The sequence below is a fragment of the Hemicordylus capensis genome, chromosome 6, assembly GCF_027244095.1.
Source record: "Hemicordylus capensis ecotype Gifberg chromosome 6, rHemCap1.1.pri, whole genome shotgun sequence".
In the NCBI taxonomy this organism is placed as follows: domain Eukaryota; kingdom Metazoa; phylum Chordata; class Lepidosauria; order Squamata; family Cordylidae; genus Hemicordylus; species Hemicordylus capensis.
In genome coordinates, this window is record NC_069662.1 from 168,740,380 (window position 1) to 168,756,179 (window position 15,800).

General features: G+C 49.9%; 1 protein-coding gene across 2 annotated transcripts in view; it reads left to right on the top strand.

Moving 5' to 3' along the window:
* Positions 1–15,800, top strand: part of LOC128330114 (NAC-alpha domain-containing protein 1-like) — a 56,192-nt gene that overhangs the window by 14,509 nt on the left and 25,883 nt on the right. The window contains exon 1 of one of the 2 annotated variants that reach the window (XM_053262439.1): positions 9,435–9,647. The exons of the other annotated variant lie outside the window; for it this stretch is intronic. Coding sequence (XP_053118414.1) covers positions 9,599–9,647 — 49 coding nt within the window. The 5' untranslated portion in view covers positions 9,435–9,598. Of the gene's footprint in view, positions 1–9,434; positions 9,648–15,800 lie in introns of those variants that run through there. 2 annotated transcript variants of the gene reach the window in all.

The window sequence follows — 15,800 nt, forward strand, 5'->3', positions numbered from 1 at the left end:
TGGAGCATGCAGGTGCTCTTCCCAGAACGGCCCCATCCCCGAAGGGGAGACACATCTTCTCTCCCATTCACATGCAAACTAGAGCAGACTCTGCGTAGCAAAGGGGACAATTCATGCTTCCTACCACAAGGCCAGCATTTCCCTGCATGGAGATTGTAACAGGAAAAGCTGTTAAGGTGTCAGGCTGCTGATCAAAGGACAGATTGGGGGTGGAGGGGAGGTGGGGAGCTGGCCAGTCGGAAATCACTCCAGTATTTGGACATATAGGCTACTGCCTTGCTTTAATAGGAAATAGGTACTTTTGACTTTGATCCCTGGCCTGCAAGACTTGTGGTTGCCAGCTTTTCTGTTGGTTACTGTAGCTGTGCTTTGAACAGCAGAATGGTCTGTTGACATTTAGAGCTGATCACATTTATTTCTGTGCTGTGAACAACTTCATCTGCTGATTTCTGCACATCAAGCTACAGCTAAAGGCACCGGAGCAGGGCAAGCTCCCTTCTTAAGGCAGTTGGCAACCCTAGGAAATGAAGCACTTTATCCTGTTCACAACTGTTGGTTCCGCAGCTAAGGAAATCTTCAGCCCAATCCCAGTTGTAGCGACTGTATCCAAGAATAGGCTGACTCGTGGTCAGGTGTCTCCCAGTGAGCAGCTGATTGGGTATTCCACTATATAAAGCTGGGACCCCTCCCAAATGATCTTAGAGGGCTGCTTTTTCTCTAGGGGTGAAGAGAGGCCCTGTGCTGCCAGGGAGAGCTCTCTCTCTTGGAATGTGGGGGCCATCTCTCTGGCTTCACCATTTTAATTGTTCTTGGGGTCTCTCTAGGAGGTGATTGGGGTGGGGCCCTGTGGCTGTGTCGGATCTGTGTCGGAGTCGCTGGTTTCACGGGTGGGGTCCATGAGTGTCATCCTTCTTAGCAACTGTTTCAATATCCCCTCTAGGGTGAGGCAATTCCTCCCCCCAACCCTGGGATGGGGTGGGGTGGGGTGGGAAGAGAAGGTCCCATCCAGCTTGAGCTCCAGAAGCTTGCAGCTCCTGACTTGATGATTATCCCCAGATTTCAGACTGGAAGTGGAGTTCGACTTGCCAGATCTTGAGTTTGTGGCTGAGAGGAGACTTGAACCCAGGAGCTCCCGGCTTATGCTGTGAGCCTCTATCTTATACCAGTTCTTGTATCTGCTGTACACTTGTGTTTGACTGTGGTCCTTGTCAGCACTGCAGCCGAGAATGACTCAGTTTCTGCAAAGGTGAAAAGCAGCCCTTAGTCATCCTGGCCAGATCTGAGGGCCGCCTAGCTGGCTGATAGATTTCAGCCTCGAGCGTTAGAAGTGTTGTTTTGATCACAACTGAAAAAGCACTAGGCTGATACCTAATGGTGCAGCAGGGAAGTAACTTGCCTGGGGGAGCAAGACGCTGCCGGTTCAAATCCCTGCTGGTATGTTCCCCAGACTATGGGAAATGCCTATATCGGGCAGCAGCGATCTAGCAAGGTGCTGAAAGGCATCATCTCATACTGGGCGGGAGATGGCCATGGCCAACCCCTCCGGTATAGAAATCGATTAAATAAATAAATAAGAAATAATATTCTACCAAAGACAATCACAAGGCATTGTGCCTTGCCGGCACAAATTACTTTACCTCCTGGGTAAGAGCCAGGGGTTGGAGCCAAAACTAGGCCCGCGGTCCGGGGCCTAGCAGAACCGGGAAGTTCAGGGGCAGGAGGCAGGACTGTAACCAGCCTCAAAAAATTTTTTTGTGGCGGGTGGGAAGTTTGCAGAAGTCAGGGGAGGCAGGTTATAAAATGTTCAGTGAAAAGAATCAGTGAGGCTGGGGAGGAAAGAGAATTTTGGGGTGTGGCAGGTACACCCCATGCCTCCAGCTGGCTGCGCGCCTGGGAGGAGGAGCCCGAGGGGAATCCTGGCACTCTGAGAGGGAGACGTGGAGGGATGTGCTGGCCATGGACGGAGCCTGTGGGTGGCGTGGATTGATTTCCCGGATCCCTGAGCTAGGAGCCAGTACGTGATGTGGGAGACCGAGGGGTCTGATTCTGGGATGGGGGGGCAAGATCCCCTCCCCTTTTTGCAGGGGGGCTGCAGAGCTCGGTGCTTAATTAATTAGCAAATTATTTTCCTCTAATCCAAGGTTCTATTATGGCTGTGGATGATGGTAGTTGTGGTCCCCAGGGGGACCCCAGTTTGAGAACCCCTGTTACAGATACCTTAATTTTTTAAAAAAAGAATAACTGAAATGCCCTCTGCTCCCCAGTCTCAGTATTTCAGGTGCTTGCCTCTGTCACCTGTTGATAAACCCGTTCCTGCTCCTTCCTTCCTTGGGCCTGGTGGCCCTTCCGTAGGCTGCTTCTCTGGAATGGGTCCTCAGTGCAAGACCTACAGTGGGCTAATCCTAAGCCAGTCCTTCCAGAGATAAAACAGCGTGGTGACCCCTTGGGACGAGTATCAAGAAATGAACAATAAAAAATGTACATGCAACACCAGTCCAGGTGTTTTTTAAAGGCTAGGTGTTAGACTTCAACACCTATAAGTCCAGGTGTTTTTTAAAGTTAGGCTTTCAGTCCTTATTGCTCCAGAGAAAAGTCTCACTGACATAAATGCAGCTTTAGAGCTCAGGAACCAAAAGGAAAAAGACTGAAATGAAACAAAATGAGGTCCCCGCTGCCTGCCAGACCATTTAATGAACATTTCAAAACAGGTCCCTTCATTATGTGCCTTTGAGATTCAGTGACCCTGTTTAGCACACTTTGGATGTTATTATCCCAATTCAAAAATTTTGATTCCTTTCCTTTCCATTCAGGCTGAAGCCACTGCCGTGTGTTGATGTGCTTTGCTCCAGATTGGAGCGTCTGGCCCTGGGAATTCTATATAAAGCAAATCTTCCTGCAATCTTCTTCCAAAGAGAACTGTGCAGTCCAAATCCCAGTCATGGGTCCCAAAACAAAGACCTTTTGAAATGATAAATGGGCACCATGGTCCCAAGGCCCATCCCCTTAGCCGTTTAGATTTTAATTTGCATTTTGATGAGCGTTGTTTCATCAAAAGAGCTTGTGCTGCTTCTGATACTCATTTTGCCACAGAGTTGTCTCTCTGCCCTCAGCCCAAACACTTGTGGCCTATTGGTGTTACTAACACCCCATATGGTGTAAGGCAGGAATTCTCAACCCTGGGTCCTCAGATGTTGTTGGACTATAACTCCCATCATCCATTGTGGCTGGGGATGATGGGAGTTGTAGTCCAGCACCACCTGGGGACCCAAGGTTGGGAAGCCCTCCTCTAGAAGGTCTCTAGAAGTTAAATCTCTTGGGCGGGGGGGGGACACATCTTAACTCTAGAGTGCATGCATATAAGAATGTTAGTGGAACCCTGCAGGATAGGACCAACAACGACCCATCTAATCCATCATCCCATCTGTCCATCTGTCCACAGTAGACAGCCAGATGTCTATGGGACACTTAGCGGCAGAACATGAAGGGAGCAGCTGTCCCCTGCAGTGTGCACCCCTTGAAGCTGGTATTCAAAGGTAGACTGCTTCTGACCAGGGAGGATCTATGTAGCTGTCTTGGCTGGTTGCCACTGATAGACTGCTGTTCCTCCATGAGTGTGCCTACTTCCTCTAAACTAGTATGGGTGTGTGTACAAATGCTATGCGTCCGGGCTCAAGATGCCAGCGTACAACTTTCCCTCCGTTGACTGAAAGGGAGGAGAGCTGGTCTTGTGGGAGCAAGCATGATTTGTCCCCTTGGTCCACTCTGGTTTGCAAATGGATGGGAGACTACATGTGTGAGCACTGTCGGATTGTCCTCTTAGGGGATGGGGCCGCTCTGGGAAGAACATTTGCATGCAGAAGGTTCCAAGTTCCCTCCCTGGCAGCTTCTCCAAGACAGAGCTTCCTGCCTGCAACCTTGGAGAAGCTGCTGCCAATCTGTGTAGACAATACTGAGCTAGAAGGACTAATGGTCTGACTCAGTATATGGCAGCTTCCTATGTTCCTATGGCTCCCTGCTGTGACCCCATAACTGCTTATCCCAAGAATAAATGTTACTGAATATATTTGGGCAAGGAGCATGTCGATTTTAGAAGCTGCCATCTTCTATGTCTGTGCTGTCAAATGCACCTGCTTATGCCGACTCAACGATACCCCTCTGGATTTACTGCAAGCTGTAGGGAATGTTTCAGGCTCCGGTTCCCAAAGCAGCCCGATCACTGCTGTGTCTCTTAATACTCAGGGCTAAATGGAAGACAAGTCGCCCTACTGAACTTCTCCTCCCAGCTCAGAAGATGAGTCCAGACCTACTTTTGATTAGATGCCCTGACCGGAGAGGATTATCTCCCGGCCTCTGACGCAGCAGATATTTTGGAGAGCGCAGCAGGGATCTCAGCAGACCCGAGCGGTGGGCTGTTGGGCTGCCCGTGGTGAACCAGGACAGAAGGCATGGTCGGATTAGCTGCTACAGGCTTCTGACGTGGCTTTTTTAGAATACCCCAAACAGCACTCACATTATGTATTGGTATATTTAATACCGCCCCAAACTCATGTCTCTGGGTGGTTTACAATATATATTATAAATTATATTACAAATATAATATACATGAAATATAAATTATATTACAAATATAATATAAATATAATATAAATTATATGACAAATATAATATACATGAAAACGGGAATTAAAACAGTTTAAAACAAATCCACAGTGCTACAAATCTAGTTAAAAGCTTGGATGAATAAATGTATCTTGAGGGTCTTTTTGAAAGCTGTCAGAAACTGAGAAGAGAGAGCCAGAGTGGTGTAGTGGTTAGAGTGCTGGACTAGGACCGGGAAGACCCGAGTTCAAATCCCCATTCAGCCATGAGACTTGCTGGGTGATTCTGGGCCAGTCACTTCTCTCTCAGTCTAACCTACTTCACAGGGTTGTTGTGAAAGAGAAACTCAAGTATGTAGTACACCGCTCTGGGCTCCTTGGAGGAAGAGTGGGATATAAATGTAATAAATAAATCAGAGGCTCTTATTTTGGCAGGGAGCACATTCCAAAGTCTTGGGGTGGCAAAAGAGAAGGCCTGTCCCTGAGTAGCCACCAAATGAGGCGATGGAACCTTCCAATGGACTCACATGCAGTCTCTGCCTTATACTGAGTCAGACCATTGGTCTATCTAGCTCAGTATTGCTCGCACAGACTGAAACAGCACAGTGGAGGGCCTGGATACCACCCTTACAGGTTGCCACACTGTAGAAAGGGTCGGTGAGGGGGTGAGGGGACGCTTGAGGAAAGGGAGGTCGTGCCCCCCATGGTGAGAGGGGTCTTGCTGACAGGGTCTTGGGTCTAGGAATGTGGACTGCTCCTCTGAGGCTCTGGGCCAGCAAATCCACCCTCACAGTGTCCCATCGGAAGACAAGTGGAATGGAGAAAGCTGTAGAGCAGAAGTTTCCAACCGCAGGTCCAAAGATGTGGTTGGACCACAACTCCCATCAGCCATTGTGGCTGAGGACGATGGGAGTTGTAGTCCAACAACATCTCTGGACCCACGGCTGGAAACCCCGACTGCAGAGGAAGGAAGCAAGGTAGGCCAGAGTTTCTGGGGATTCCCTGACTTAATGAGGCTGATAATAGGATCACCTGCAAGGCTTTCTCTTTTCTGACCTCCCCTTGCTTCAACACAACGCAAGGTGTTGAGACAGGGTTACATCTGGTGCAGTTTAAGCTGAAGGTTTGGAAGGTGTGTGTGTGTGTGTGGCAGGGATCCAGCCTGGAAAAGGATCACCTCAGTCTTGAGAAGTGGCCATCTTAGGTCCGAGGTAGAATTCTCCTCACGGATGACCAGCTTACCCAGTGGTTAGAGGTACAGCGTCATCAATGGCTTCTTGGTAAGTGGGCACTGCATTAACCCATTAAACCTCAGGGAAGAATTAAACAGCTTTTAGGCAGTTAGAGAAAAGCATGAGATTACACCTGGTGCCTCATTCCCAGTTCCTAAGGAACTAAAGGGTATATGGCCCTGCCCCACACAATACGTTTTGGGCTCTGGGGGTGGCCCAAGGCCCCTCTCCTGTATGCAGACTTCCTCTTACCCTTTCTTTTTAAGTGGCAGCAGTGATAGCTGCCCCTTGATTTCACGTGCACACACTCACACTTTTCTGGCTCCTCCTCCTCATTTGTGTCAGCGATAGCCACCACTGCCCTCCTCCCTTCCTCTGGTGCTGCAGCGCTGATGATGAATCCCACCTCCTTCCCTTTTCATAATCAGCCCAGCAGCACACAAGGAAAAGAGTGGAGGAGGACAGGCATTTCCCGTGCAAAGGTAGAGGAGGTGGCAGCAAAGAGCCACTCTGTTGGCAGAGGGGCCCCAATAATCTGCAGCCGGAGATTATCACCTCACCTCGTCTCATGGAAGGACTGCCCCTGTTGGGGCTGCCCCATACCATACACTTCCGAGACCAGAAGACAGCCCCCTTTGAGATGCACAAATAGTATCCTGGGCACGATGCATGCGTTTCCTCTAAGGAGACATGCCCTCAGGTCACACTTTGGAATCAGGAGCTGGGGCAGGGGGAGGTTTACGGATCAGCTTTGGACCCCCTCAAAGGACACACCACTGGGACACCCTCCTAAACAAACAAACGCAGTCCTGCACACACAGTTACCAGAGAGTAAACCCCACTGGATACAGCGAGACTTGTGTCAAAGAAAACAGGATTGCACTGTAAGGAACTGTGGGAAGGGAAATATGGCATAGCTTCAAGCAAGTGTTCTACCAACCATGGAGTGAAGTTGACAAAACGGTGGCTTCTTTTGTTTTGGTTGGCGGGGGAAGTTTTATCCTGTTTACCCTCCCCTGTTCCTCCCTCCTGCTGTGCATTTGCCCCAGGCTCTCAGAGAACCAAGTAAATGAGAGAAGTAGTCAGAACCAGTTAGAGATCTGTCAGCTTTCCCTCCCTGGGAGAGTACAAACTGCTCCTCAAAGGGCCAATGGGACGGCTTCTCCAACCCCCCCCCCCACAAAAAGAGTCTGTGCAGTCACAGCACTGTTGAATTTCCCTCGGCCCTTTTGTGTCTCCGAGGCTTCGGTAGATTCCACTCTGTCAATTCAGGTCTCCATCACTTTGCTGGAGAATGAAGTTGGCCTCATCTCTGTGTGTGTAACCCCGGCCAAGCAGCCGCAGGGGAAGAAGGGGCAGCCCTACTCCTTGGTGACGTAATTTTCGCTTCCCAGGATGCGATGCAAAAGGCAACGTGCTCTTAGTGCAAAGAGGGTGCTTGAGAGACCACAAAATGGAGCATATGAGTCCTTGGGGAAAGCGAACGGAAGCTCACATGTCGAAATGCGTAAGGGACGCGTTGGGATAGAAAATATCCAAATTCTAACCCAGCATTTCTCCGTTAAATCACAGGGGCTTCTGCTCAGTGCATTTGCACAAAATCATAAGGCGTCATCATGGCCAAGACTGGCGTCCTGGCAGCCATCTTGTGCAGCAGAGGAAGACAGGCGTGGAATCGGGGTGGGAGGGTAGGAGCAGAGGCCGGGAGCCAGTTCAAGAGGGGCCACTGCGTGGGCAGCCTGCCTCTCGATGGGGGGGAGGCCTGATGCTTGCAGTCCAACGTGTCCTGCTGTTTGCAATAGGCTTGTTTTATTCTGGACCTGCTATTGGCCTTTCCAATGGAAACTGGGATTCCTTCCTTCCTTGCTGCTGGCTAATCCCCCACCCCCACCCCTGGCAGGGCTCTGCACCTTTAACTGCTACACAATAAGCAGAAATTCAACAGGTAAAGTTCTCCCAGCATGCAGGTATGGTGGGGGAAGCTTCACCTACTGGATTTCTGCCTGTCATGCAGCGGTTCTGATGCTGTTAGAAGTGTAAATGAACGGAACTGTTGTCGTCATGCGTTCGTTGGATTATTTAATGTTGTTGCTGCCTAGTTTGAATTTTGAATTTGAATTATTTGATGTTCACTGTTGACCGAATTGGTTAGAAATGTCTTGTGTTTTATTGATTTATTTGTTACTGGATTTGTCTTGCATTTGAAGGATTTGTTGTAAATGGCTGTGAGTGCCAAGAAGACAGAAAAGCAGCATATACATTAAAGTTGGCTGGATGCTTGACTGAGCCCTGCCAGAAAATATATCTGGCCATCCTAGGCCAGAGATATATGTGTGTGTGTGTGTGTGTGTGTGTGTGTGGCTGGGGATGATGGGAGTTGTAGTTCAGAAGCATCTAGAAAGCTACAGATTGGGAGTCCCTGCCCTCAGCTATATTTATTTATTTAAAATATTTCTGTACTGCCCAAAACTTGCATCTCTGCTTCTCAAGCTGGAAATTGTTGGCAAACCTTTGGCCATTGTGGCTGGGGATGATGGGAGTTGTAGTCCAACATCCTCTGAGGACCCCAATATAGGAGCTTGTTAACCACGCTGTGCGTCCCGTCCTTTCCTCCAAGGACTCCGAAACAGGTTGCCCTGGCCATGCATGGAGGGGGACGTGAGGTCCAGCTTGAACCCCCAGCCTCTGCCGGTGCAATGGCCAGAAGGCCCTTTGGCCTCACACCCCTCTGCCCACCACTGAGGTTCTCCAGACCCGCTTCCAAGATGTGCTCCAGCTCAGGAAGAGAGAACCGTGACTCAGACTGCAATGCACGCTCCCCTGGGAGGAAGGCTGAACGCACACAGCACGGTGCAGTGGTTAGAGGGCTGGACTAGGGCTGGGGAGACCCAGTTTTGACACCCACTGAGTGGCTCTGGGCCAGCCACCACCACTTCTCCCTCAGCCTAACCTACCACACAGGGTTGTTGTGAGGATAAACAAAACCTGGCAGGCGGCTTTGGGCTCCTTGCCTACTCCTGCTAACTGGGCAAAGAGGCACCTTTTAAACATGGTGATTCTCTTTATTGAGCAGGGGGAGAGTAGCTGGCCCTATCCAGCCCCAGGACAGCATCGTCCCTCAAGCGGCTGTTGCTGGTGTCTATCATGTATTTATACAATTGAACATATTTTTATACTGCCCAAAACTCACGTCTCTGGGCGGTTGACAAGAAGATAAAAACAAAAGTAAAACATTAGTTAAAAACAAAAACAAGAAATTTAAAACACAACAATTTAAATTTTTTTAAACCATATTCTAAAAACAACATTAAAACATGTTTCTTTTTAGATTGTGAGCCCTTTGGGGACAGGGATCCATTCTTTTGATTGATTGATTGATTGATTGATTATTTCTCTATGTAAACCACTTTGGAACCTTTTGTTGAAAAGCAGTATATAAATATTTGTTGTTATTACTGGAGGACGAGTGGGCTGTCAGTGTCAAGAGAAAGAGAATAAAAGCCTCTGATTGAGACTACCTAAGACAAAACCACTCTTTCGCTTTAAAAGTCAGGTTTTATACCTGAAGGGCACACACCCCCTTTCCCAGAAGCCCCTGCAAGCCTCAGCTACCAGCCCTTGCTCACCTTTGATTAAAAGAGGGCCCTCCCAGGGCTTTTTTCTCCTGTGCTTTGTTACTGAGAAGAGCTAGAAGTGGCAAAAAGAGCTTGCGCGCTCTCTCTCTCTCTGGAGCAGTGTGGGGGCTGTTGAGCTCCTTGTCCCAGCAGCATGGGTTCTGTGCTGGACCGCCTTCACCAGCAGTTGCTGGGAGCAAAAGGTAAATGTGAAATCTTGACTATGGTGTTGGTTGGTATGAGGATGGCGTTGGAGTCTTCTTGTGAGTAGAGGCTTGTAGCTGAAGCCTTCCCCCAACCCCAGAGTGAGTTGGCGTGGCATATGTTCCTGGCTAGATCCAGAGTTGTGATTTGGAACCTATTTCGCCCCCCACCCCTGCCCCAGTGATCAATGCTGTCCTAGGTTGTATGTGATGTAACTGTGGAACACCCTTAAGCATTTGCATTGTCTGAACTGGTTCAGACTTCCATCTGTGGAGGAGTTACAGCTTAGAGAATAAGTTTTGGAATGCTATGGGGCCTTTTGAAGGGCCCCATCCTGTTGTCATAACCCAGGCCCCTGACCCCCAACCCAGAGAGCTATTTCTCACTCTAGTCCTTCTTTGTCGGGGTGAGGGAGGCCCCCAGAGCACTCTGCACACACCAGCAGGTTACAAAAATCCCAGGGACCTTCAACTCCGTGCATGTTTGGAGCCAAACACTGCAGCTTGGGTGTCTAAGAATTGCCCTGACTGAAGATGGGTGCAAGAGCCCCCCGGCCCAGATGCATGCAGGTTAGAACAACTACTGGTGGAAGCAAGAGGTGGCCAGTCTGAGGCTTTTCACTCCCACCACCCCCACCCCCGATATGTCACAGCAGTGGATGATGGGAGTTGTATTCCAGCAACAGCTGGAGAGATTCTGTTCGGCCATTCACAGAGTGCAGTAGTTGTATCTGGTTTCCTTCCCTCTTGAAGATTCTAACAGAGAGGATAGCAAAGCATTGTTTACATATATTCTTGGCAAAGATGCATCAAAAGACCAATAATCTAACACCACTAGTTATAAACCTGCAGTAAACCTATTTGCGTTACAAACAGGGTCTAAACGAAAATGCATCTTGATTTTTTACTTGGTGTTTATGAGAACCTTTAAGGCATAGAAGCACAAGGACAGTCACACAGTTCAGTGTTACTGCACTGAATAAGCAATACCACCTGCACTGTGTTGGCATATTGCATAACATCGAAAACATCATATTTCTCCCTTTTTTGGTATTCAGAGGTGTATCCTAATGTGAAGCCCTATGCTGAGGCTTATTTAGCTAGTGCCTAAATCCGGCACTGTTGAGGGTTCCCAAACTGGGTCCCCTGAGGTGGTTGAGTGATGGCTTCCATCCATGGCAACCCCTTGCCTGTGAAAAGCTGACCCGGGAGCTAGAAGAACGCCCAGGCTGAGCTTCTGTGTTGGACGTATTGACTTGAGGCTTGACTTCAGAGCAACGGTGGGTTAACGGAGAGGCCGAGGAGGAGGCATTTGCCTACGGTGGCAACATTTGAGGAGCAGCAAATTTTCCTTGTCCTCCTCAGATTTTGCCGCCCCTCTCTGTCGGCAGCAGCTGCTGCAGCAAGGGTGAAGTGCGTGAGGAGAAAGCCCCCCCCCCCCGCCATTCTACCTTTTTTTTTTTTAAAGGCAGGCCTTTTTTGATTAAGGTAAAAGGGTGGCAAAATCCTTTTTCCCTATGGGTGGCAAAAAGCGTAATCCGCCCCTGCTTTGGAGTAAATATACTTGGAGCTGATTGGGGGAGGGGCGTGTAGCAGAAGTGATTTTCTCTTTCTCTTTTGTGTGTGGGTGGACCCAGAGGGGAATCGAGAGCAAGGAGGTCTCAAATGCAGCCTGTTCCTGGGCTCCAGTTGACGTCTCTGCTGCCTGGTCCTTGTTCTGGGACCCCAGACGGCTTCTGGCTAGTGCTGCCTGTGGGGGCCAAGGGGGCTTGGCAGCACCTGTGCCTCTGGCTGCTGCTTTGTGGCTTGCAGGCCCACTTCCAGGCCTCGAGGAGCTTCGGCTTCATTTGCTCTTCACACTTAACACCCCCCCCCCCATGTTCCCAGTTGTTGTTGCAAGGAGTTCTGTGACTTGCATCTATGGGCTCTTTGCGCTTCTGCTAGCTTCTGCTAAGCTGCTCTGCCCCGTGGCCTCCGTCTTAAGAGTTTGCATTGGAGGTACTTATCCATCCTTCTAATCCTTTCCTGACCTCGCACAGGTTGCTGTGGCGATTAGGTCTCTCCTTTTCCTAGGGCATCGGTGGCTCTTGAAGAGCAGGTTCAGAACGCGCCTGTCCCAAATTCTGTCCTTGGCAGCATCTCCAGAGGGTGGAGAGAGACCCCCTGCCTGAAACCCCACAGAGCATCTGCCAGGCTCCCATCTTGGGTTCTCCAGGTTGCTGGACTACAACTGCCATCATTCCCTGCCACAATGACTTTCAGCCACTGCCAAGTGTTCCCTTCAGCCATTGTGGCTGGGGATTATGGGAGTTGTAGTACAACAGCAGCTGAGGATCCCAGATTGAGAATCCTTGGTGTAGACTGGGGCTGTTAAACCTTGGCCCTCCTGCAGATGTTGGCCTACAACTCCCATACTCCCTGGCTATTGGCCACTTGAGCTGGGGAGTATGGGTGCTGGGGGCCCTAACTTGAGTAGGTCTGGTGTACACAATACTGAGTTAGCTGGTTCAGATGTCTGACTTGATAGAAAACAGCTTCACAGGTCACACTAATTAACCTCTCTTTGTAACGGAAAAAGGGCTCTCAAGTTCCCCTCAAAGAATTCAGACTTTTTCTTGACTGCTTTGAAGGTGGCTTCTGGCTGACTTTCCTTTGTTAAGGAGACTGCTTGCTAATAGCCCAGAACAGCTGATGGACGTATCCCCAGTGGAAGCTAATTGTTTGGGAGATGGTGGGCAATATCTCTCTGTGAAGTTTTCCAGATGGAGATTTATAGCTGTTTCATTACCCTTACAGTTGTGTCCCGCCCTTCCTGGCTCTTCTTCTGACGATTGTCCCTTCACTGCATGAAGTATTTATTTATCATTTCTTTATACTGCCCCATATAAAATATCAGGGCAATTTTTATTGATTAACGTTTATATCTCGCTCTTCTTCCAAGGAGCCCAGAGTGGTATACATGGTTATCCCTGTGAGATAGGGGAGGCCTAGAGATGTGCCGGGCCCAGAGTCACCCAGTGAGTTTCATGGCTGAACAGGGATTTGAACTCGGGTCTCTGACAATCCTAGTCCAACACTCTAACCACTACACCACACTGGATGTCTTTACAATTTAACCAAACAGCAACTAAAACCTAAAACTAATGTAAATTAAAATGGTCATAAATAACTTTGAAACATCATAAATTAAAAGTCTGATAAAACAGATGCATGTTGAAAAGTTGTTTAAGAACAGCCAGAGATGGGGAGGTTCCAATTTCATTTGGGAGTGTGTACCAGAGCCTCAGAGCAACCCTAGAGAAGGCCTGGTTTGGGGTCACCCCCAAGCGAGCCGGTGGCAACTGCAATCCAGCCTCTCCCAATCTTAATAGGTGGTAACGGTATTAAAGTTGTACTTTAAACAGTCCTGAAATGGCAACTTAGAATATAGTGGAAACGTAAAAGTGAATTGGAGGTGGGTCTGCCTCTGGGCGCGTCTGTTCCTCACCTGGGAGTACCTCTGAGGTCCTCTTTCCAGTGGTGCAATCCACTTTCAGTCACCAGCTTGCTGGTGTGTGTTGGTGTTTCCTCTTACCTTTTGCCTTTTTTGTTCTGGTTTTAATATTTTTTAACAACAAAAACCTATTTTAAAAAACCACCACCAAGTGTGGAGCCGAAGCCAGTGGAGTAACTTGGCTACCAACTGCCCAAAGGTGAAGCACAGTCAAAACCCACTTATACTCTTCAGTGTTCCCTCTGGTTTTGTCTTTTTAATCTGTGTGCAGAATGAGTTTTATTCTGGGCAGCAGTCTCAAGGCAGTGTGCGCACACACCTGCATTCAGGGTGGGGCCATTGCAATTTAGCCTGAGCGGGGTTGGAAATTAACTGAGCAGACATTTTAAAAAAAACTTCTCTGCATGCACACACCTTAGAGGGAACACTGCGTCACCTTGTTTGTGAATCAAATATTACAAAAATGTCCATCTCGGGTGCCCTCACCTTGATAGAAAAACCAAACCTGGCTTGTGTTGTCTTGGGAATTTCCCCACTACTCAGAGCAGTGGCAGGTGTGTGCCTCTCTTCAAAGTGGAGGGCGTGCTGGACTGATACAGAGGTACACACACACACACACGTGTGTGTGTGTGTGTGTGTGTGTGTGTGTGTGGAGTGGGCAGCTGTGCAACTAGCTCAGGGGTACCCAGCCTAGGGCCCCAGATGTTGTTGGACTACACACCTCCCCAGCCACAATACCCAAATGATGGGAGTTGGAGTCCAGTAACGTCTGGGTGCCTTGAGAAATGATGCAGGGGAGGAGGCCATGGAGCAAGCCACGCACCCCTCGTGATTCTCCCCACCCCGCCCAAGGCCAGGCAGACTTCTGCACTGCACAAGCAAGGCTTGGGCAGTGGGTGGACTTTGCCATAAGACCTCTTTGGCGGGGATCCGAAGAGAAACGAGTGGCGCTGGCAAGACTCTGAGCTGAGAGGCCCTGCTGAGCTGCTTTCCTTGTAAGCTGCAATCTGGCCCCTGGGGGCTGAGCCGGATCAATGGCGGAAGGGCGGGCACCGGGCGGCCCATTAGCTGGACCTCCAGCCCTCCCGAGGCGAAGAGCCTGGCTCAGGCTGCATCTGCGTCCATCAGAATATCTGTGCAAGCGCTGAACTGGCAACGCTCCCTCCACCCTGAGGGATGATGACTGCTCTTCAACAAAAGGGCATTCAGAGTGGTTCTCCTCCTAGCACCGCTAATGAGGAAATAGTTCCCGCTCTCAAAGGACTGGCCATCTAGAAAGAAGCGCAGCATCAGCCACAGGAAGGATGCAGTGCTGGAGGCCATTGTGGCCGAGGATAATGGGAGTTGTAGTCCAGAGCCGAGTTTGGGAAGCCTGGCTTGACAGCACAGCCTGCCCATTCCAGGACCTGGGTTCCAACGGAGCCCAACGGGATGCCACTCTAAGGCCAACTTGTGTGGCTGCAGAGCCACTCCTCATCTCTGAGTGCTGGGAGGTGGTGTGCGTGTGTGCGTGTGTGCGTGTGTGCGAGCGAGAGAGAGCGAGAGAGAGAGAGTCCTAATAAGGGGTTTGTGATGGCCGAAATGGCCAGAATCTGAGTGGGTGGTTGTTTTTCTGCACGGGCTGCTAATACACGTCATGCTGAAATTCTGCCTCTGGTGGCCAACGAGGAGATAAATGAGGCGGGTGCAAGGCCTCTAGGGGGCGGGGGGGGGACGGGACAGCCTCATGCTTTAGGGGAGGCAGAGGAGGCGGCCCGGGGCTTGTGGGGATGCTGCCTGTGGCAGGTCTCTAGCCTGGGCTTCTGCAGTCCTGGCTGTCGGCCAGGCTCTTGTGGCAGGAGCCGGCCTGGGATGACGCTGTGCTCTCCGTGGCAGCAGCAATCTCGAGCAGCTGCCGGGGCTGGCAAAGAGCGGTGGGGGTCCCCTTTCAGACGGAGGCCCCCCCCCCCGTTGCTGAAGAGTCTGTCTCGGTTGTGCTGTCATTTTTTTGCAACTTAACGTCTCTAGCATTTCTGCCAAGACCTTGGCTAGGGCACCGGTTCAGAGACAGGCTCTCTTCCCTCCCTGTAAACTAGTAAAAGCAGGGATGTGTGTGAATGAAATCAGTGGGTCTAAAAGGGGCATAAGCGACAGGGCTTTCCAACTTTGGGTCCCCAGATGTTGGACTGCCTGGGGTTTGGAGCCCAGGATCATTTGGTGAACCAAGGTTGGAATCCCCTGGCTGAAGGGGCCAGATCCTCACCGTGATTACTGGGAAGCAAGCCCCACTTGTTTCAGTGGGACTTGCTGCTGTGTAAGTGGTCACAGACAGCTGCCTTATACAGAGTCAGACCCTTGGTCCATCTAGCTCCGTATTGTGCCAGGCCTGCACAACATAAGGCCCACATGGACTTTTTAAAAAATTGGCCTCCAGGTAGGGGTATCCTGCAGCATCATAGGAGCTGGAAACTGCCCTACAGCGCCATCCTATGCATGTTTACTCAGAAATATGTCCCATGTTGTACCAAGTGAAGCTTACTCCCAAGTAAGCATGACTAGGATTGCAACCTGAAGATGACAGCGATTTAGGGAGAGGAGATCTTTTATTTGGGGCTGTCATGCACTGCAGTTCCCCCACTGACTTGGCAGGGATAAGACCTATTTTCTGGCCAATATCCTTG